General features: G+C 42.1%; 1 protein-coding gene across 1 annotated transcript in view; it reads right to left on the bottom strand.

Moving 5' to 3' along the window:
* The window catches only part of TOP1 (DNA topoisomerase I), a 66,497-nt gene that overhangs the window by 24,566 nt on the left and 18,416 nt on the right, over positions 1 to 23,515 (bottom strand). Inside the window, exons 3-6 of the mRNA XM_054081505.1 lie at positions 11,831 to 11,933; positions 4,625 to 4,726; positions 2,279 to 2,405; positions 1,672 to 1,730 (exon numbers count right to left, since the gene is read on the bottom strand). Of these exons, the coding sequence (XP_053937480.1) occupies positions 1,672 to 1,730; positions 2,279 to 2,405; positions 4,625 to 4,726; positions 11,831 to 11,933 (391 nt within the window). The remainder of the gene's footprint in view (positions 1 to 1,671; positions 1,731 to 2,278; positions 2,406 to 4,624; positions 4,727 to 11,830; positions 11,934 to 23,515) is intronic.

Raw genomic sequence — 23,515 nt, 5'->3', positions numbered from 1 at the left:
GGTGATTAACTAAGACACAAGCCTGCAGCATGTAGACAGTTGCAAAACATCTATGGAAAAAGAGGTATTTGTCCCGTTTAATTTATTCTCCCCTCCAGGAAGAAATCTAAAACTACAGTTTATTACGGTGCTAGGATTTCTATCTTGTCTATTTTAACACTGAAATATTTCACAACACTTTTTAATAGTGGAAAATAAACTGTGATTATATGAAAAGAAAGGAGCTGTATGATCAAGCTGAACCTTGACTCGCATTGTTCCCAGGACTGCAACATTGTTCATCCTTCCAAGTCTTAAGGAAGAAAATCAAAACCATGCGAGCGAGGACATTTTTCTCTGGTGAATTTGTAAAAGAACATTTCAGCAGGAAAAAAAAGAAAATAATTACTTTCCGCTTAGCCAGCTTTTGGCCCTGAAAAAAGCACAATCGTGATGGCTCCTTCAGGCTTTTCTTGGACACACACAAAACATGGTCTTGGACCTGAAGAGGACTCAGTTACCTTCATATGAGAACTCCCAACATTCCTGGTGAGAGCAGCATATTCACGCAATTCTTCTGAACAGCAGAGACTAGAAAGATTTACTATTAACTGTCTCCTATACCGTGAAACACCTAAACATCACTGCTTTACCTCCAGAGTATCCCCAAAAGGGCCTGGAGAGGGCGCCTCCTCCCTATCTCACACACAGCTACTTAGTTTGCATTTTTAAACAGGAGTCAGAAAATTAAAGGGATAGAGGAACTCATGTCAAGAGGACACATCCGAAATATGCAGAGAATTAACAGTTATGGACTAGACAGGTGACTTCTCCAAACCACTCTGTGGTTCACAGAACATGGTGAGACTGGAAGGATTTTGGTTTGGTGGCTTGTTTTTTTTGTTTTTTTTTTTTAAAAAAAGCAGGTTCATAAACTGGACACGACTGAAAGCTTTTCTTGACTAACAGATATGAACACATGTATCGATCACACAACATACCTCTAATAAGTCAGTGGACTGGATATACCACCTTAAATAACCAATGACTGAATTTAAACAAGTCACAAGAGATCTTAGCCCATCAACAATTAAGAGAAAAGTAATCATCTAGCAATTGCTCACTTCAGGTGTTTAAGATGACTGATACAGTGATGACTGATACAGTACCTAAGTTCAGGAGGTTCTAGCACCAACAGGAATTTACTAGAGTAGGACATCCAGGGATTTTCTGAAGGTACCTCTGATTTTACACAAGCACCCTCCTTTACCTGTCACTCTTCCGCAAAGGCTTTAGGCTGCAGTCGCTTATAGAAGAGACACTCAAAGGCAACCTGGACTGTCTTTGCAAGACCCTGTCTCCAGAAGACTGCCTGCAGTATTCAAGCATCTATTGTACAACAGAGGTTCTTTCAACTCCATGGTTCAATCTGTCCTTGGCAGAATTCAGTTATTTAATACTGGGACAAACCCAGCATGTGCAGGCAGATACCAGGTATTCAACAGTTCCCATCTCCAGTTACCAAGTAAGTAGATCAATTACCAATTCCCATAATTGAGAAGAACAGATCTCCTGAAGTGGTCAAAAGCATACCATTTTTTTTCCCCAAGACCAACTGAGAGGACTCAAACACTGAGCACCTAATTGAAGTCAAACTGCTGCTTTTTTCAGATCATAGACCTGATTTCTTACCTGGAGAACCCATTTTCCTTTTCCTTCTTTATTTTTATATCACCAGAAGATGACTTCATCTGAAAAACACAAAAAGTAGAAGCTGATTAGCACTGCCAAAAGCATTTTATGATGTTTTTCTAATATGCTACACAGGTGCGATATTTAACTTCCCAAAGGGCACTTCATCCCCTGTAGCCTTCAGTCACCTACATGACACATGTAGGCAACATTTTCTTTAAGTCATAGTAATTTCAGTATTTTCTGGCCTTTCAATAAATTGGAGTTAAGTGTATAGTTTGTCTGACTTGCGTGTGCCTGTCCCCGCAAAGAACCACTGTGATCATTTTCCTCCCTCATCTCTGAATCTGAGCTTGGCAAGATGAAAAAACACGGAGCCAGTGGACTCCGCTTCATTGTGCAACTGTTTCCATTTATAATGTCTGCCAATAAAGCTCTTAAAACCTCATACCTAGCACTCCACAAAATAAGTCTCTGGGTCAGTATTGGGATAACTCTCCAGTGTGATACAAACTTGGAAGTATAAGCTACAACTAACCCGCCGAGTTTGTAGCATTCAGTAGTAAAAGCCAGAACCATTCTATTGTCTCTCCCACAGGACACCTACCTTCTCCTCCTTTCTCTTCTCCTTGTCTTTATCTTTGTGTTTGTCTTTGTGTTTCTCTGAGCTGCCATCTTTGTGTTTAGTTTTCTCCTTGTCTTTGTGTTTCTTTTCCGAGGAATCTTTGTGCTCACTGCAAGACAAGAGAGTACATTTGCAGAGAGGGACACACCAGGAGACTGGACCAATACAGGCAACTTTTATCAGTCAAGAGTCACAGGTTTTGAAGATTACAAACCCCTCCCTTAACGGGAAGATCCACCAGTCTCCTGTCAAATGTCATCCATTCTCTTTGTGAGGAAGAGGAACAGGAGGGGAACATACCACAAAACCTCAGCCGCCAAGTGCTCCACTTCAGGAAACCCCCCATCAGCCTGCAATGCTGAGGAAATCCACAGTCTACACTTAAAGCTCAACACTTTAGGTTGAATTCACACTGCCTCTTTTTCCTAGTCCATGTAAAAGGTCACTGGAATAGAACTGTCAGTCCTGTCAATGCCCTTGTCAGCTTTTGCTCAGACAACAGTTTGTCATTGTAGCAGCTCTCATCTCTGGAATTTAAAGAGAAAACCGCTGATCTCTATTATTCCCAAACAGATGGGAAAACCAGAGCAAACAGGATACATGATGTCCTTGTGTTTATGCAAAGTCAAACAGAAACAGCAGGAATAAAGCTGCAGCTCTCATTCAGAGCTGTTTCATCAACTGTGCCTCATCACCACGGCCAGCCCAGCTCTGCTCAGATGAGATGAACCTGCCATGCAGGGCGGGAACTCAAAGGTGTCTCCAAGCAAGAATCTGGTCTGTTACTACTCAGTCTGGTGCTATGAATTACAGTGCTGTGAGTTTAATATCCCAATTTTTTTAGTCAGAACAGAGGAAAATAATTCTCCCAAGTAAATCAACCTTTTTTTATTCATTTTGTTTATACCTCCTTCTGATTTCTGAGACATTTGGGTAAATTCAGATCACATTCTTTTCAAGCTTTATTATCAGAGAGACACATGGGTGCTTTCAAATGAAAAAGGGTTTTCTCATGGAATGACTTGACCCTTGGAGCCAGAAAGTGAGGAAACACTCTCGGGAGACTCACAACAGAAACTGCGAGAACCGGCTATGAGGATTAGCAGCACAGTTGTGGAGCCCAGCAGCAAGCCTGTCACTTCTGCTCTCTGGAATGCACTCTGCTTGCTCCCAAGGACTATGCCACACAACGCAAAGCTTTAGTAGAAATAGGCAGCTTCTTTATTTCACCACTGAAGTGCAAGCCCAAACAGATCTGGAGGAACACAGCCCTGAAGAGCAGCAAGCCTAGAATGCCAGGTAGGAGAGTGATATTTAAAAACACTACATGCTTTGAGACTTTTTTCTATCATAAAAAACAGACTGCAAAATGTCTGATGGCTCCAGAAAGCAAGCAGCACATTAACCAGCTCCCATAAAGCTTGTGTGTGATTAAGAGTAAGGCAAGATTAAGACTGGTCACAAATACGTCAGCCCACACCCAGCTGTAGAATGCAGAGTAAAGTCCAATGTGGAGAGTCTCGAAACCCCACTTAACAGTAGCATGAACAGATCTGTACTTGCAATGAGCTAAATTATTCAAGCTCAGAGTAGCACATACTCCAGTAAATATACACAGGCCTACCAAGTCCAAGCAGCTAAAGCATGAAAATCCATCTATGAAGGACCTATATTAATGTACTGCGCGAGATGAGTAGGAAGAGAAACCAGTTTCATTAAACTTCGTAGAAATCTCTTTGTATTACATATAAAACTGTAAAGGAGTGTGTAAACAAGGCAACTGATACCCAACAAATTCTTGTAGATAGACACACAGCACCACATGTTGCCTGTGAGTGAAGCTTCAACAACTGCAGACTATTCTTACCCAGCAGATCGTATTATGTACACTGTGTGATCGGGACATGCGTGTACGTACGGAACATCCTGACACTGGATCTCGGAAATCCATGAGATGCCTTGCTACTCTTGCTCAGGTTTGACATCCCAGTTTCTGTACCCTGTTTATTCATCAGTCTCTCAGACTTAAGACACCTAATGCATTTCCCTTTGCTCCAACTAGATTTATTGACAGTCTGAAAGCACAAAACTATGTTATTTATACTTTTCAAATTCAGGGAGGCCTGAAAATTCTGATTTGGTATCTTGTGCCATTATCTGTACATCAGGTGCCTCGACTGCCAAAGACTTATGTTTCATGATTACAAAGGTATACCCTCATACAGAAAAAAACAAACACACAAGGCTTAGACCTGTTTTGTTTCCTGCCAGACTGCTTGTGTCTATTTTCTGACTCTTTCTTGTTCTTATTTGGTATTTAAATCCTACCTTAAATAACATGTTTTACTCGGACAGCAATGTGCATCTTCAAAGCATGGTAAAGACTGCGATTGATGGACTTCTCCAAGGTAAAGCTCATGACAGTGTCTGCTGCTTAGAAGGGTGGAATAGCAAAAAAAAAAATTATTTAAAAAGAAATTTTCAAGAGCACCATACTCATTCTCGTGAGCAGCCAAAAGCACCAGCTTTCAATATGACTGGCAGAGCCCTGGGATATACACAAAACTTGACTAAAAGCAAATTAGAAGACAATCTACATTACAAAGCTAATAATGAAAAAGAAAATCCCACTGGCCTAGAGAAGCAGTGACAATTTTTGTGTTGAGTACTTACAGTCTATCACTGGAATAAACAAAAGCACTAAAAATCTAGGGTTGCTTAAGCAGAAGCTAAAATGACATCTGTCTCAAAAAAGAGTAAGCGACCACCGCTACAATTTTTTGCAACAGAGTCAGAATCAAGAAGTCTGCATTCCCAATTCGTTCTTTGATGTTTTCTGTGTTTTAATCACAAGACTATCCTTCCCCTTTGCTCTGCAGCGAGCAGTGAGATTTCTCACCAAAGCAATGTGGACTCAGATAACCCAAGGAAACCATCTCCAGTTTCACGCTGCAGCTTCCTTTTCCAAACAGCAGCAGTGGTGGTTATGCCCCGAGGTCCTGCTCGCTGCTGCTCCTGCTCTGCAACTGGAAGAAAATCCCCAGAGGGAAGCCTGATTTCCTTCCCCCCACTTGTAAACAGGCTGCTTATAGGCCCTACTTGATTCTAGACACCAGACCACAGCTCAGACTTCAACAACTCAGTCGCAGTTTTTCTGACGTGTGCAATGATAAAAGCACGTGCTCCTCTTCCCTGGGAGGGCCTGAAATCTGCATCTCCCAGAAAATCTCATTTGGAAACACACTGATAACAAAGGTCTCAAACAACAATCCTGAGAAGAGTAACTTTTTTCCTCCAAAAGCAAAGCCACAGACATTCACTTCAGCCACTAAGCTGAGTAGTTCTGGTCTTCCATTTGACTAAGATGCTTAAGGGAGCCTCCAGGGGAACACAATTTAACCACCACACTAATCTCAGAAGAGAAGGCAACAGGATGCCATCCTTACCCTGAAGAAGAAGTTTCAGTCTTCTATCAGAAAGCTATTTCCAGTCAACCCCAAAGCTATTACTAGGAAGGACTGGGAACAATTTAAAGATCAGAAGTTGGTCTTCTCGGCTAATTCAAAACTGAAAAAAATCCACTTTAAAGAAACCAAACAAAAGGCTCTTGAACACTGAACACTGTGGATCCTTCATTATCTCTGCTGCACGTGCCCCTCTGCGAACATGCCAGCCTCAAGTCACTGAAGTAGGAGAGGAAAAACCCCCATAAGAGAGAGAGAAGCTTCAGTGCAAGTTAGCCTGAAAAGAGGACAACCAGATCACAAATCTGTTTTAGAAATACCCAGCTTTGCCGACAAAATAAAAATCTTCCTTTTCACCCAGGCCATTACAGCTGGAGCACAGCAATAACACTGCTTTACACCTCCAAAGGGGCTTAATGCCAACAACCTGCACCGATTTGGTTTGTTAAAGGTAACAAATTACTGTAGGACACCCCATTAACACAGGCAGAACCAGGGATTACATCATCTGGAGACATATCACCGCACTGGCTTAGTTCAGACAAAGGCCAGACAAGTAGAAATGCATCTCCTAAAGCACTAAAGCCTTTTTGCTAGCTTGGTTACTGTCCTTCATTTAGCGTTTTAGTGTGAACAAGGACATCTGAAGGCCTCGGAGAGTCAGGCTGAAGTGTATGAAGCACTAAATGCAATAGAAGCAGCCATTTCCCTTGAAAGCACGGTTGTATTTCCCAGGGAGGATGCCTGCAGAAGGAGAGGAGGGAAGAGAGGGAGGGAGAACAGGCACCTGGCAGCAGCTGCTCCGGTAGCGATCACATGGGAAAGTCACAAGTGGAAAGTGTTTCCAAGGAATGGCAGATGTGCAGATCACAGCTTCCTTCTTCAAACTACAACAGCTTTGCAGTAATTCAACACCGCATTCTTCAGGTGCCATTTATGTACGTGAATAATCCCTTCCCAGGCCCTTTCCATTCCAGCTTCAAAATCACAAGCTGGGAAGGATGTTTTATCTGAAGTATCCCATATTTCCTCTCTCTCATTTACTCAGCTGCAATTAGCTCGTGACCGAGAATCTGCTACTAGCAAACACCCGAGCCTGCCGCACACAGAGCCTTGCTCGCCTACTTGGGAGCTGCTACAGCGCAAATGAAGCATAAAATAACAGGGAGCTGTGATTTTTAGCAAAATCTAAAAGCACAATAGGGACAGAACACAGGTTACACAGCACGTGTCCCATTCGACGTAATACAATATTACTGGAAAACTGTGATCATATTCAGACTAGCGCATAGCAAGGAATGGCTGACTAGGCAGGGAGCATTTCCGAAACAGAAGGAACACCAGCGAAGGACAAGGTTTCAGCTGGCTTGCAGTATTTTATGCTCGCTGTTAGAGGGTTATCCTATGGTATCACAGGGAATGAACACGTGAGCCCCAATGGTTCTGCTGGGATTTCAGCAATACAATAAATCCCCTCCCCCTGAAAGCGCTTTTCCTGAAGTTGAAAGGCATCTTTTCACCAGTTTTCACAGATAATAGATCAAGCCTTCAGCAGGAGAACAAGATAAAAAGCTGGACTAATCAACAGCTGATAAAAATACACTTGCACACTGAGATGAGGATCAGGCTCTGCATGCACTTTCTGGGGATGTGTGAGAATCAGGGATAGTACTAAATGAAAAGCAAAAATTTCTACTACTGAAGGCAGTGTCACATTAGGAAGCTGATCAAGGTGAACTGTGCACTTAAATGGGAGATAAAAACAAAACCACCCACGCTGGGGAATATGATGTTGAAATCCTGTTTCAAAATTGCCTTTCTTCCTCTACGTCAGCTGTCCCTGCCTCCTCCTGTTCCCAGTGCACACATTTCTTAGCAGTTTGGGATCAGATAATAAATCAGGAGATGTGCAAGAAGCTTGAACTAAAATTTATGTCCATTCATGAGTAGCAAACGCCTGGAATCTGTTTTTCCTAGCAAAACCATGAAACTTAGAAGACGCCAGTGAAGATCAGGTCTATAAATCCCGTATGTGCTCCATGCTTCTGTTCATCTCAAATCTGTAATCACAAGAGATTTAGTTAACGGAGGAAACATGCAATCCGACAGAAGATTTTTCTTCCTGTGGCTCAGATGCTTGTCACACTGACAACACGGATCAGTGCTGCAAGAGCAGCCTCTCTACTGCCATTCCCTGTCACAGCCATGTCTCCACTCTTCGCTCTGCTGGCAGCCTACACTCCATGCACAAAGCCCAGGACACCCGGCAGAAAGACACTTGTTAATGCCAACACTTCCAAAACAATCTCTAACAAGTCTTGCCTTCAAAGGGTCTGTTATTTCGTTATTTTACATGGTCTACTTGATTGACATATTCATCTCCCACAGATGAGACACCTATTTCACTTTATTTTTGTAACCACTGACATTTATGTTTCATGGGTGTTAGCATATTTTTTTGGGGATCGGGAGGTAAAGGGCTAAAGAGAAGGCACAAAAGAAAACACTTCGCTTTATAGCGATGTGGATTTATCCTTTGATGCAGATTTTTCTTAAGTGGGCTTTGCATTTTCTTTCCTTGAGGGGCAATAAAGAAGACCTGAGGCATATGAATGTTCTCTCCCAGTTTACTACAGCTGTAAATGGGTGGTTAAGATACAGAAGTGTCATCTTGTGAGTGGGAGAGGAAGAAAGCAAGAAGCAAAATTAAGGAGTTCTACATACCGTTCCACACACTTCTGCCATGTGAAATCAAAACTATCTATTTTAGGTATATCTGAGACTTATCTTGGCAGTTGAGATCCTTCAAAGTCTGGATACAGGAAACGCTCTCCTGCTTTGGAGTTGTTCTGCCTTCCTGATGCAGGTTTTATCTTAAAAGTCTTTTTTAAGTACAGGGCAGGAAATGAAATTGTCAAAATATCAGACAGAAAAAATATCCATTTCAAACACAGACTGCGGACAGTGTCCGGCGCAGTCCTGCACTTCTCAAGACTGCCATCAGGGGACTCTTCACAAACCCTGTATAAAACGCCACAGAGGCACAAGCTCAAGTTTCACTGACAAAGGCTTGGATTTCTGCTAAAGCACTTTGAGAATTATCAAAGATACAGCACATCTTTTGCTATAACACACCGTCTTTTCCAAAATACAGAATGGATTTTTTGAAGATTTACATGCAATTCTATTAACTTTTCCAATAGATTCATTTTCAACTTGTAACTGATGACGGGTCTTCATCAAGAGCGTTAAAAATTCCCCGTACAGGTAAAAACCACTGCAAAATCTCACGTTATCTTAGAAATTTTGGTTTTTATTTCTAATGGAGTAATGGCTATTTTTCACTTCTTTCATTGTTTAAGAAGAAACTTCAGTACAAACAAGGATTTTTCCCTTTACAATACTTCTGTGAATAAATATCCCCTACCAAAACATCTGAAAGGATTCTCAGCAGGGAAGAGGCTCTCTGAGCTCTGCTGCCACCCCCTGCCACCGGGTCCAGCTGATGCTTTTACTGCAGATGCAGGGTGGTGCTGGATAGTGACACTGGAGGGACAGTAACTGTAGCACTGTACCAGTAAAATGGTAGCACTGCTGCAGGGCTGGGTTTTGGAAAAGGCATTTTAGCACCTTTGTTTATTAAAAACAAGACCTTTGACCCCACAGAGTCTTCACAATAAGTTGTAATGAGATGGGGAGCAAGACAACAGCCACCTGGTATCTAATCCTTATAGAAAACTTACATTTATGGAATTACATCGACAACAGCTGAATCACAGGATTTGGGCAAGAAATGTTTACATTTCAATTATGAGACCAGGTATTTCCAAAGAGTTTGTGTTAGAAATCAGCTGGCTTTACGCTCCATGCACAACTGAGCATGAACGGGGCAGTGACAATTTTAAAGCTCTCCTGAAGGAGCAGTCCAACCAGAGCACCACACACATTCATGTATGTCACCTTCCCCAACTACCACCTTCAAGGCCAGATCTCATGATTCAGCACTATAATACATTCATTTTTCAGATGGCAGTTTCACAAAGCAGAAAACACTTCAGAAAAACGTCGCAAGCTGGGCATGCAGCCTGGGGAAGCAAAGTCCCACCTTGTGTACAGGCCTGCGGGGAAAGGCAATGTTATGTCACCTTTCCACAAAACATGCCTGGAACAAAGCCCCTGCACATACACACACAGAGTCATGCCATCCACACAGGTGAACCCTCTTACAGGACTCAAAGAAGCAGATATTGTGCTCACAGGAGAAATGAACACTCAATTGATAAATAAAAGCTAGCGCACAGCGCCTGGAAAACATGCTGCCTTTTGCACAGGTACTTCAAGGCAGCAGTGTAGGGAGGAAGTAATAACCTCAAGATAGAGCATGATTTCATATCATCTCACGAGCTACACTGCCCAAAACATATTAGCTACTCTTATCTCCTCTCCACTGTTTTGGCATTTATTGTTTTCACAAGCAGGAGCATGCAGCTTTAAGTTATGATCCATAATTAGTTCTTCCAGTTAAAAAATACAGTGAACATTTCCAACTCTTATACAAATAAGATCAAATGAATTTTGGAAATTTAAAGATAACGCTTACATTACTCCTTACAAAAGGATGTATTTTGCCAAGATTGCAGGAGAATGACTTTTCAAGTGAAGCAATGAACGTTTGGAAATGCAACACAGTTGATTCTGGGACGCGTGCTTGAAGATCAGAAAAATGGAAATCTGAAATCAAGGCAATACAGACATGCGAGCAAAGAAGAGTGCAATGTGTTCAAAGCATTTAATCTTTACTGTGGAAGCCAGTAAATGCTGCAAGTTATTTGGCCTAGATTCTTCTCCCCACCTCAATCATTTACTTTTCAAAAAACAACAAAAAAAAGAAGAAACGTCTTACAGAACAGTCAGGTTGTGTAACTTCTCATAAGGTCACAGAAAACTCAAAGTGCAACCCCAATAAAACAAACCCACTGCTCAGCACAGAAGCTCTACCTTCTTTCTGCACTTCTTTTTACCAGAAATCATTGTTAACGCAAGCTTTTAAAATTTATTTTTAGGTTGTGTTATCACAGTTGCAAAACAATTAGTTAATAACACTTGCTTGGCCACAGCACAACCACTGCTGCCATTCAGAGTGTCAGAACAGAACCTTACCCTCCAGGGACTGTTTTTTACAAGTTCCACTGCCAGAGCAGGCTCCGTGGCACTTGCATGTCAGGAGTTAGAACTAGGGAAGCTTCTCTGAGTAACACCCTCCATGTGATGCACCGGCCACACCAAATCCCCACAGACAGACCTGCACGTCCTGGTTCATGCAGTTCACCACCTAGGCTAGGATATCGACTGGACTGTGGAATTCACTGCCACCTCAGGAGCATCACAGAGTAGCTAGGTGTCCATCTTCAGTGTGGACAACACAGCAGATGACTGGCATGGAACACCTTCCCCATGTAGGGGCAGTGTAGTGTATCCATTGCATCAGACAAAACAGCATGCAATCCTTCCTACTTTGACATCTAACCCAGCGGCTGAGACCAGTTCATAACAAGTTCCTAGCGCCGTCTCACAGCGTTGAGATATTCAACCACTGTGGCAGCAGGTCAAGGACACCAACACCATTCTGGGGGACCAGCTTTCCAGACGCTTACAATTCTCAGGAAGCTGAGAAATCCCATCAGGTTCTTCTATGCTTAAACAGTGGGTTTATACCAACACTCAAGAGACCTCCACATTTCTGACAAAAAAATTGGAACCACACACAAAAAAGTTCATGAAAAAGGTTGATCGAGCTTCATCAAGACAGGATTAAACTAGTTTTCAATGTCTTTAATAGCACTAAGCCACAATACCCTTCTAGACATTAGTGTTGGCTTGCATATGCAAGACACTGTTTCAGCTACCAATCCGGAATAGCATGCAATGACAGAAGCTAAGCTTAAAGCATCTACACTCGGAAACCACACTCATAACAATTGTGTCCTCATGAATTAACAGGGCAATTCTGGTAAGATTGCATGTGCAACAGTGTTTTAGCATATGAGGACTTCATTGACTCTTTCCTCACCTATTACTGTGCTTGGACTTTTCCCGGTCTTTTTCCTTGTCCTTCTTGTGCTCTTTGTGCCGGTGTTCTCGGTCTTTGTGTTTATCTTTGTGTTTGTGAGAATCTGCAAGCAGAGAGGCAAAAAAAAAAATTAAGAAATGAAATTGGGAGAAAACTCCATGCCTCCCTCCTGAACCTCTGTATTTTTCCCCACTCCAGTATTTTCTGTGATTCAAAATTTGTAACAAAAAAAATCTTAGCTTCAGAGGTCCTAAACAGATTCATTGTTCCTACAGCACAATTCATCTTGGCAAAAGACGCTGTTTATACGGCCTTTAGTTCAATGACCTTTAAACACTTTAAAGACCCTGAAGAAATGCAACCTTCCTTATTAAATAGGTAAGTATGGCTACAGCAATTTCAATCTTATGTGGCAGACGGGAAACCCAGCTTCCTATGCCTGCAAATATGTCATGCCAAATAGATTATAAGGATACAGGAAGAAAGCATAAAGTTGAAATGTTAGGCCTGCTGGATCATGGAATTTAGATTGCTACTTCCATAAGTATCTGATCTAGGCAAACCAGGCCCCCCCAATTTAAAATAGTCTTGTTCGTGCCCCCAGCAGTGAGTGTATGGCATGACAGGCACACAGCAAGGGAAAGGGAGAGTAAAGAGAGAAGAGGAAAACAAAGGGTGAAAGGAGAAAAGAGCTAGGAATTTTCGCCTCATGCTTCTCTTCCGCAGGAAAGAAAGCCCAACCCCCCACCAAGAAAGCCCAACATGACAGTGGTAATTGGTTTGCGATGGCGAGAACCACCTACACAGGTTAGGACTGCTCCAAATTCAGTGACAGGTCAGGAATGGGAGATGGCACTCAAGTAAATCTACATGAACACAGTAATTTTGTTGGCATAAATTTCTGCTCCAAGTGACATTGCCCATCCTCAGTGACAACTGCACTGTACAATAAAGTCCTTTAAAGCACCAAGGAAACAGATTCAGCACAGATAAACATAGTTGAATTGTAAATAAACTCATCTACAAACATCTTTATGCCTTTAAATATTCTTTATAAGCAGATCAAAAGGAGCTGAGGACCCAAACTCACTTCAGAAGGTTGTGTCATTTACAGGCAAGGTCACTGTATTATTGGGAAGAATCTGTGCATGCCCAAAGCCTCCCCTGATCGTTGTGCGTTAGGTTTGGTTTTGTTTTTTTTTTAAACAGGCTTCACAAAGCAACTGAAATTAAGTAAGCTCCTCAGGACACCTAAAAGGCTGCACTGACTTTGGCAGCTGCTTTCAGATTATAGTGCCAGAATTTCTCAAGATCTTGGATGTAAGGTATTAATGCTTAATTAACTGTAAAGATGTTACCATACCTCTAAAAAGGCTGCTATCCCTGCACTAAGAATAGGAAACTGCAACACAAGGATTTTGTAACTTTCACAGTCACATGGGAAATTGCAGAGCCAGGAAGAAGCCTCCTGATTCCAAGTCTTTTGCCACAAATCCATATTTCTCATTTCATTTTACAACCTCAAAGCATTCAACTGGTTTTAGTGGAAACATCCCCACAGTCACATTTCCACAGAACATAAGTTTAAATCCACTGCTCTGTAACTTCAGGTGCTGTTTTCAGACACCTGCAGTAACACAACATAAGTCAACACAGGAACGCTGACATTCAAGCCTCCAGCCTCTCTCCTGCATCCTTCCTGATCCTCTCAAACACTGTGACACTTCCTAGTGCGCTGGTGCACACGGTACATACATTTAAAGCACAGGATTTAGTTCTCTATATTTTGATATATAGGCACGTGGCAGGTTATGTGGAACATTTGGTGTTACAGCATAACAAATCTAAGAGTCTTCAAGTACCTAAACAGCAAAATCTATTTCACAGCAGACAAAGCTTTGCAGGCATCTCTGGCAAACCATGTGAGGACTGGACACCTACACGCTCCGAACTGCCAAGCAGCAATTTCTCAGTACCCTTCTTCCCACCAGGACAACACGTATTTCACTGGCAAAAATGTTTTCACAGTGCATTTCACACTTTGGATTCCTCAGTTCAGCCAGTAGCTGGAAGCTCAGGCTGTTTGCAAACTGCCTGGGTTTTATTCCACAGAGTGTACTCACCGATTCCTAAAGCACCAGCTGAACAGCCATCTAATTTACACTTGATGAATAGGTAAATTGCTAGAAAAACCACCGAGTGCTATACATAGAACTACGCACATTCATTTTACAGCAAACTCACTTTTTAAGGGGGCACATACCAACACAGAGTCAACCTTTTTACACCAACCCAGTGTACGCAACCCTGCTCACAGTTATTCTCTTTAGAGTTTAGAAACACATTATTTTTCACCAAAAAAGCACAAAACAGAAGCCTTTTATCTTCATCACTAGATTCCCTTCCAGCTGACTCGTGCTTTCCAGCTGAATCTGTTCTTGGAAAGTAGTTCCAGCGCTATACCCTGGAAACACTGCAGTCAGACATTTATTTCCTCAATCCTCTGCACTGCCTACAGTGATTTGTTATTTTCAGATAGATAAAGCCTGGTACAACAGCAAAGAAAATTCCTGGTCAATTAAACCAGCTCTACTTGCTAGTATTCGTCACTGCTCAGCCTTCCTTTGCCATCCACCAAAGGATCTGTAGCAGGTAGGTCTTTCATATGGGTATCCTGGCTAAGAAGCCGGCCAAAACGACAGGGGAACAGGTAGTTGTGTGTGTGGCCTTGAAAGCAGAAGGAAAAAAACTGGCAGGAGAGCTTTCACCCACATGCAGCCACGGCTGGATAGGGACTTGGCCTCTGACATGGAAAACACCTTATATCCAGTGGTCCTGTGGGGGGCAAGCATGTTGCCTCCCAGACACACCTCCAAAGAACTACATTAATCTGGAATATTTGCCCAGTATTCAGACTCAATGGTGTTGCTTTCAGACACAATGCCATAAGATAGGTTAAGAATCAAGACTTCAAAAGGGTTTATTAAATCGTCTTGAGCTGACATACGTATGTCTCCAGCAGGCATTAAAGCCCTTAGTCTCTTTTTTTTTCCTGAGGGTGGAGCTGGCTGAAGTTCAAGAGACTGGGTGATTAAAAAGGACAGAATTCTTTTTTCGGCATATCACACAAAAATGCTTTGTTCCAGACGGGCTTTATTTTCTTTGGTGGCTGACATGAAACAAGCTTAGCCATGTCATTCCAGCTTGCATACCCCCTTCATAGAAGCCTGTACAGCATCACCTCCAACCCAACTCCACAGGCAACAGATGATTGGATTGGAAACAAAACTTTAAGACACAGTGGGCCACCTTGCAGCAAACCTCATCAATACAGAAGCAAATCAACAAAGTGTTCCCATCTGTAATATATCGTCTTTGATATATTTAGCATTTTGTTTCCTAGAAGAATCTTCCATCCTCCAGTAACGCTCCCAGCTCACAGTTGATCACAGTTGCCTCAGTCCAGCCTCACATGAGCTACAAAATGAGGTCAGACAATATCACACATGCAGATTTGTTTCCTGCCTTTTATGTCTTCCATTTAGTATGTTTGCTACTTTTAACAAGGGGATAAATACTCTTCCTTCTCCAAGAGAATTAGCAAAATCCACTGCGAGGGAAGTCCAACCCCATGAAAGCTTGTGTGATATTTAAAGGACCGCAGAAATCAAAGAGCCACTCTCCAGCACCAAGGTTACAGTGGGGACAGGGGTTAAGCTCACTGGGCAAGGATCCATTACCCCCAGGGCTCTCCCTCCGGTATCCTCTAACACAAACACACAGCTTTTGGCATCTCCTCTGTTCTAGAAAGCTGGTTGTCTCTGGCACTGGATCTCTGTCTGTTAATGCTGAGCCTGGTACGTCTCCAAAAGATTACTGCAGTCCCTGTACTATTCCTGCCATCCCCCTGTACCTCCAACAATCACAAGCAGCTCTGCATTTTTGTACACTGATTCATCTCTCAACTCTGTTTAATTACAGGGATGCCTGACTTAAGGATGGGAAATTCTAAGCACTTTTGGTCTGTGGCTCTGTTTGTCATCCCCCCCCCAGCCTTCACTCCACTGTTAATTCTCTGGGGAAAGGCTGAGTCATAGCCCTATTTGCAATACTTGTATATACACATTGCTGGAACAGCACAGTTTTTACGCTTTATCCAGGAACAGAGCTGTAAAAGGTTAGGCATCTCTAACAACGGCATGACAAGAACAGCGATGAAGCAAAAAAGCCATTCTCCAGGCACCTGGAAAGGAAGAGTTCCGACTGACAGCAAAGGCCAGCAGTCTCCTTTCCTAATGAAAGGAGATTGTCTGGAACAAAACAGTTCTGTGGGACTATACTGCTTTAATTGATGGGACAAATTAATTTGCTTTTAAACACTCCTGTACACTCTCCAGGATTACTTATATCTTACAACCAAGGGAAGCAGGCCAACTTCCTACATTAATATTTCAATTTTGACAGCAACTTTTCTAATAAAATACTGAAATCAAAGAGGGAAGTAAGTTCTTGCATACTCGATCAGTACAGCTATCAATATTATTTGGGAGCATATCGCTGGCACAAGATACAGGATGCTGTAGATGCTATATCCTACTTCCATTTTATCCAATCTTCATCATTTTGCATTAGGTTATTTTCTATTTTCTTCCTCAAGAACCAGGAAAAAAAAGATGTGAGCAACAATCTGGCCCTTCTCATTTCTCCTAAATTAGGAGAGTGCTGGCAAATTAACACGTGGTAACCCCAATTTCTGGTCAACAGTAGCTTTTCCAGATAAATTGATTAGCCTTCCATATTTCCTGTCTCTTGGTTCACCGTCTTATAAGTTTTTGTGGGTATAATTTGAATATCCCATTAATCTGCTTACAGAAAGGTTTCTGCCAGCAGTCTTTGTTCTTTTGAAGTGTTTTACTAGGTTCTGGGGATAAGGACTTTTTGTACTTTCCTTGTGGTTCCAGCAACACCCCAATTGCTTTTCCTCTCATTAGACAGCCTCAACTAGTACGTATGCTGGTGTTTTATCCATTCAAAGCCTCATTTCAATGCTCCTCTACACTCCTGTCCAGAAAGGAGACTTAAACTCATTTTGATTCTTGAGACTAAAATCTGTGCCCAAAACTGAAGGCAGAGCATGAAAAATTAATCACATCACCAACTAAGAACAATAATTTTAACTTCTTGTTACTCCAGCATCACTTCCGCTCTGAATAAGTCCGACATCTCAACCATAGCTTATTTGTTACCAGAGAAGCACACAAGTTCTCAGGGCTTTTTCAGGACCATCATTCTGTAGGAATACGGTGCTCTCCATTATCATTACTATTCAGCCATCCTGAACCTAAGCAGGAAGCTCTTTACAATCAGCACAGAGGGCGTGTATGATGGAACCAGCAGGGTCTTCTCTACCTCTCCTCTAGAAATGAGAATAGAGTCTTTTTTAAAACTTCTCCAGTTCCACTGTTAAACTATGCAGCTGAAACGGAAGTAACTCTGTTACACTGGATTAGGTTGAAAAGTTGGTCAAGTTCAAAAGTTTCTCAGGAGCCTTCCTGTCACTTGAGGAATGGCTGGTCCCTTCTCAGCTAACCACTGTCTCTACGGCAGACCATTCACTCCACAACTGCAGCTATTTTACTACTTAGGCTGAACACCTTCTCAGAGAAAGGCCTATTACTTACAAGTAATTCAAGTTTTATCATGTTACTATTTGTTTTGCCAAATCATATTACTTTTAGAGTTTTGATTTCTTATACATCAGATATAAACCAACTACTACTAAAATTGTCAAGGTTCAGATGCTTAAGTGATGCCAAGAAGGGCTAAGAATGTTCAAATACGAATGTAGTTCAAGGTATCTAAGATACTCTTCATATTCCTGGCAAAGAACATGCACTTTTGCCTTAGGCATCTGATCAAAATGGCTTAGGGTTGCACTAATTTTTACAATATATGGATCATATCAGCAAGTGGAGAGTAACTCCTAGTCATTATCCAAAATCTTAACATCAATAGTGACAGGGTTAGCAGATTATCCAAACAGGGAATGGTAACCCCAAATGTAAAGATTGCTCCATGAGGTTCTGGTCAATTTACAAGTTGTTCACTTGAAAAAGCAACTACCACACAGAGATGAAAATGCCTATTTGCAGACCCCATCCAGCTCAAAGTGGCACGGCCTGAGGCACAGGGAATCAGGATCCTCACTGCTAACCAGGTTATGACTTTGGATTTGTCATCTGGCTTTATGTGTTTTGATTTAACAATTTTAAAGGCATGTACAATAACCCTGCCTAACCAGTGTGAAAGGTGTTTAAAAACTCTTCTAAAATATTTGTATTCCAGTTGGAGGAAGTCAGAGCATGATCATGGTGTTCCAGTGATCAATTACACCATGTTTCTAGAGTTTAAACAGATTGCCATTGTTGTAGCCTCAAAAAGGAGGAGGAAAAGCTACTGGAGAGAAAACAGAACTGCATCCAGGTACCAGACAACATCCTTCCCAACAGAGCAGGGCAGACCGAAAGAAAACAGAACTGTAGTTATAAAAAAATACAAGAACTGGAAAACATCTGTATGCAGCTAGCAGCATCAAAAGCAGAAAAACACACCCAGAAGGCACTGTTCAGAGAGATGATGGTATTGTGGATGACACTCTGGAGCAGAAAACCATAATCTAAAATAAACTTCCCCTGTGAAACTGGATATGTCACTTCCCGGCCTAATGGCCCTATTTACACAACTACATAAAACACATAAAACATTTACCCTGGAAAGGTATTGCAGGTCTGTTTGCTGTGCTGTTTTATTTCTCAAATAACTGACTGCAAAACATTTGGCATCCTGAAATGAGAGTGAGTGAAAAACTGAGACCATGATTTGAGTCCCCCATAACCACTACCTGGATCAGAGTAACTCAAACTCAAAGTGAGCATCATCATCTGCTCTAACAGAAACTGAATCTAGGGAAGCAATATTTCCTCAGCATGAAATACAATAAAAGCAGAACGACCTGGGTTTTCAGTAGGTGTCAAAGGAAAGCAACAACAGCAATAGTGAAACAAGACTGCTGGGCTTCTGCATCTGCATGCAAAGTGCCACACTTCGTGGTGCAGGTACACCTTTCAAAAGCAACTTGACATGCAATCATTTACCAGTGCTGAAAGACATCTCCACAATCAACACTGCTACAGAAAGCTATTTCTAAATCCTTAGAATCCTCCTTGAAGTCAAATTTAAATGAAGTACAATTACTGTGCTGTCACAACCTTATCTCACTTCAGGTGCATCACTGGGTGAGATGCACCAGTTCAGGGAGGCTGACACTGCAACAATGCTCACTGTTCCCTTCATAAACCAGAATAAAACTTGAGTTTTATAGTTTACAGCAAAGCAACTAAATTATTTTCGGCTAAGCACAAGGAGAACATACAAAGCAGCTCTTGGTTGTGAAGCTTCAGATCCTCAGTCATTCATTTTCCAATTACATAAGGGAAGAAATTGGAAAAAAAAAAAAAGTGTGAAAGCTTCACGAAAAGGGAGCCTGGAAAAGTAGAGTAACTAAACAATTTATCCTTGCTGAGGCAGGAACTTTACTACCAAAATTAAGACTCCACCAGAGTGCATTCCTTTTTCTAAGGGATGTCTCATCACTGAATGGATGTGAGTCAACTTATTTTCCAAGCTACAGGTACTGCAAAACAAAACTCTGGTTGAGCCAAAACTGATCGTATCACATGACATCCAATTCTGACAAAGCTTGAAAACATAGTACTTTTGATAGAAACACAGTAAAAACAATAACCTTACAACCCTTCCCAACTCTTCAACAGTTATTTGAGGCAAAAGATACTATGGATACTAATATACTACAGACAGATACTACATCCTTATCCTTAAAAAGGCTGTGCTGCGAAATTTGGCTTCAGAACAAGACAGACCCCTTAGTTCCCGCATTCATTAACAGTGTTATTTGAAGGCCTTGTATTCCTTTCTGTTGAACAGAGGGAAAGGAAGAAACCTGTGGAAAGACTCCGTGACGAATCTTGGCACGGGAACAGAGACAGACAGACAGACAGATAAAGAACTGTCTCCAGTCATTCTCTGCCCTTCAGTGTAACTCCTAGCAACTTCTTGAGAAGTTCCACTTACACTCCAGCAAAGTTTTATTATGCAAGCAAGGATCTTACACAGCTTTTTAAAAACACAAAGTTTGCAAAAAAAGATCAACGCACCTTCTGCTCCACTGAAACCCCGGGGCAACTTCAATCTAAGGAAGAGAGGTAAACAACACGACAGAACTGCTAACAGCCAAAGAGCACAGCATGCGCAGGGCCAAGTCTGCAAGCTAAGCTATACCCTCATTTACCCATCCCGAACTTTAAAAGGCTTATCATGGACAGTCTAAGGACGCCAGGAAAGCGACTGAAGCCTCTAGGAGATTAAGTTAACCTGAAGCAAATGTCATTGCTGGCATTTCATCGATCTAAACCGACCTGCCAAAGCTGCGTAGGTAAGCAAGACATGCTGCAAGAGTGTGCTGAGAAAGAGTAAGTCAGATCATCTTTAATACACATGCTTTGAACCCTTCTTCAATTTTCGACCATACTATATTAAATGCTTATTTTCTGCACACCCCATTTTTAAACCTGCTAGGGAAGTATCTAATACTCTGAGGGTAATTAATGCTTAAGTAATCGAGATAGCTATGTGGTATAAAAGGATGCTGACCGTACAGAACTGCTACACTGCACGCATTTTGCGGCAAAACAACTAATGGTGTACATGGCAGCAGCGAGCTTAATGTCCTGACAGTGCTTTGACAGCCTCTTCTGAAGGAGGTGGCACATTCACATACACCTATTCCACAGATCTTAGTTGCTGTGTAACAAACCCCTCAAATCACTTCAAGTAGAATTGGAGTAGACAACGTTACAAAGGACAAGACTGAGGAAGCCTTATAAAGCATGAAAATACATGTTTGGTCAGTACAGAAAGGCTAAATTAATAGCTGCTTCTTACACATGCCAAGGGCTCCCAACTGAGAGGCAACAATGAAGTTTCAACCCACTATTTGCATTCAAAACCAAAAGAAGTTCAATGGGAACAGAAACATGTGTTTCCAGGGATTCCCAAGATGTAAAACATTCTCCTGTAATTGTATAAATAAGAGTCAGAGACTGAAACCCATTAGTATGTTTCCACTAACAAAGCAGAATAAAACAGAACAGCAAGTTAAAACTTCAGTACCACCATGTACTGCTTAAAATGCTGCCGTGCTGGCATGGAAGAGAGGAAAGGCCGGAGCAGTCTCTTAAGGAAACAAGATAAGAGCAACCCCATTCTTGTCCCTAGTGATACTTGTTCTTATAAGGCTACACACTATAAAAAAGTATAAGTACATAGCCTCCTCCACTCAGAATTTGAGTAACTTGCATACCAACACTCTTCCCTTCCCTTACTGGGGTAGAAATAGTTTCAGCAATTTTTTCCTGTTGCTTTATGAGTCTACACCCACAGCAGTAAAGTTATGCACTGCAGGTGCCTCTTTAAAGCAGCAGCAAAACTGAAGATACTGAAGCTTCAAAAGCCATGGCCCATCACATCCCTGTACATGAGGAGGCCAGGATAAGGTTGAGAGCAGAATTTAAATGAAAAAATCCACACAGTGAGCACTGTGGGACACAGGGAAGCTCCAGGATGCACCAGAAAACAAAGCCGTATAGGAATCATGTGCCTGATATATGCCCACCTCACTCCTAGCGGTTGTCATGTGCAACAACTGCCTTGCTTTCAGCAAGCATTTATTCCTTCTCCTTCCACCTCAAACCAGCCCAGAATGGCCTTCCACCGTCAGGGAACAGAAAGAGGACCGGAAAGCTAGGCAACTGCAACAGCCAGTGACCCTTTCCAAAGTCAACGCTGCCTGTATCTGAATATCACAACCAGATCCAAAACGCAAAATGTAATATCAGATAAAGGACAGCCACAATGAGCTTGAGCTTCCTTACTTCTCAGGTTTCAAAAAGCCTTATGCTCATTGCAGCTACATCTGCATTTCAGCTTGCTAACACAAACACACAGGGCTGAGACCCTGGAGGGCTTACAGGTATATAAAGTGAATTTTTCTGAGAGGGAACAGCCATTACCAAGTAGCTCAGGGAAAAAGAAAGAGTGCATCAGAAAGTAGTTACAGGTAGGTTCCCTGTGGATTTCTTTTAGATCTACTAATACCAAACAATTTTTACTACAGCATCTAATCTCAGGCTTTTCCAACTTTGCACCCGTTTGCTCCCCACTGTGTGAAATGCAGTTAACATTACGGGCACAGCAGGAAGAACAGACCTGCTGAGAAAGCCTGGACAACTGTTCACAAACCAGGCTAATACCCAGGAGTGCAAAAGTAGCTTAAAGTTATGAAAGAAGGTAAAATTCAAGGGCATTCAAATAGGTAATGCAGGGGAGACTAATCCTATTTTCAGAGTTAGAAAGCAACCAACCTTTAGCACGGACACACTGCTCTAAGGGATGGAGACACCGCACTGGAGACAAAGTAAAAAAGAACTGTGCAGGGTCACTTGCAAGTCACACAGGAGCAAGAACCAGAGGCAACCTTGCCTCCACTCGCCTTCATTCTCCAAAGCTTTGCTACCGCAGGGCAACTGCGACATTCCCAATCATGTTTAGACTTCAGAGCTATCGGGGACTTCTGGAGATAACCCATCCCTTACTTCAACAGAGTCTAAACCAAAATGGTTCACTTAACCCTTATTTTTCTGGTTTGCAGGAGTCCTTTTCCATAAGGAGTTCTCGGCTAGCAGCTTGGGTTATGGAATCTTTGAGACAACACACTGCTCTTCAGCAAGCCCCTCTCACAAAGGCTGTGCAAGCCAGGGTGGGCTGAAACACTTGCTTTGCTCAGCCACCAAACACACACCAGAGACATTTTTGCTCTTTCATTCCTTCAGAGCTCAGAGAACCCCAGCTTATGCTCAACTGCAGCACCAGAATAAAGCCCAGACCTTTAGCAAGAGCACAGGGACTGTGCTCCTGCCCGCAACAGCTATCACAGGTAGGTGGGCTGAATCATCTCCTGGAGGCTTCTGACAAAGCTCTGCCTGAGGAACAGCTTTGAGAATTACTTCAGTAGACTGGGTCAAGAGCAAAGAACATCTTTTGGCGCAATCTGTGACAAATTCACACTGCAGAGAGAGAACTTCACATACTGTACTCCATCCGTAGACTGAGTCAGTGACCCTAGCAGGTTTTTCTGCCTCCAACTGCTTTTTATACCATCATTAGAAAGGTGCAAACCACACAATTTGTGATGCAAAGTCAACAGCTGCTTACTGCATGCAGACTTTCAAGACAGGTGAATCAGGAGAAAATAGGGGCAAACAACTACAATTCCTAGTCCTTACAGAGGATAAAAGACACTTCAGCTATATTAAAAGATAAAGAGATTGATATTTTGGAGCATAAGAAAAGTTTATATTCTAAAAACTGCACTAGCCAAGGGGAAAACTGCTGTGGTGTGAGGAATAATTACATTACAATGATGTCAACTAGAAAAATATTTTCACTTGCTGGCTGTGTAAATCACCAGCCTTTTTGGACCCACTAAAAAGAAGTCTGTGAAGACTCCCTGAAAACCTGACACTTCCTCAGCCCAAGAGTGATGTCTCA

Source organism: Cuculus canorus, chromosome 16 (assembly GCF_017976375.1).
Source record: "Cuculus canorus isolate bCucCan1 chromosome 16, bCucCan1.pri, whole genome shotgun sequence".
NCBI lineage: Eukaryota > Metazoa > Chordata > Aves > Cuculiformes > Cuculidae > Cuculus > Cuculus canorus.
Note: the sequence above shows the minus strand (reverse complement) of the source record. Positions and strands in the feature narration are given on the sequence as shown.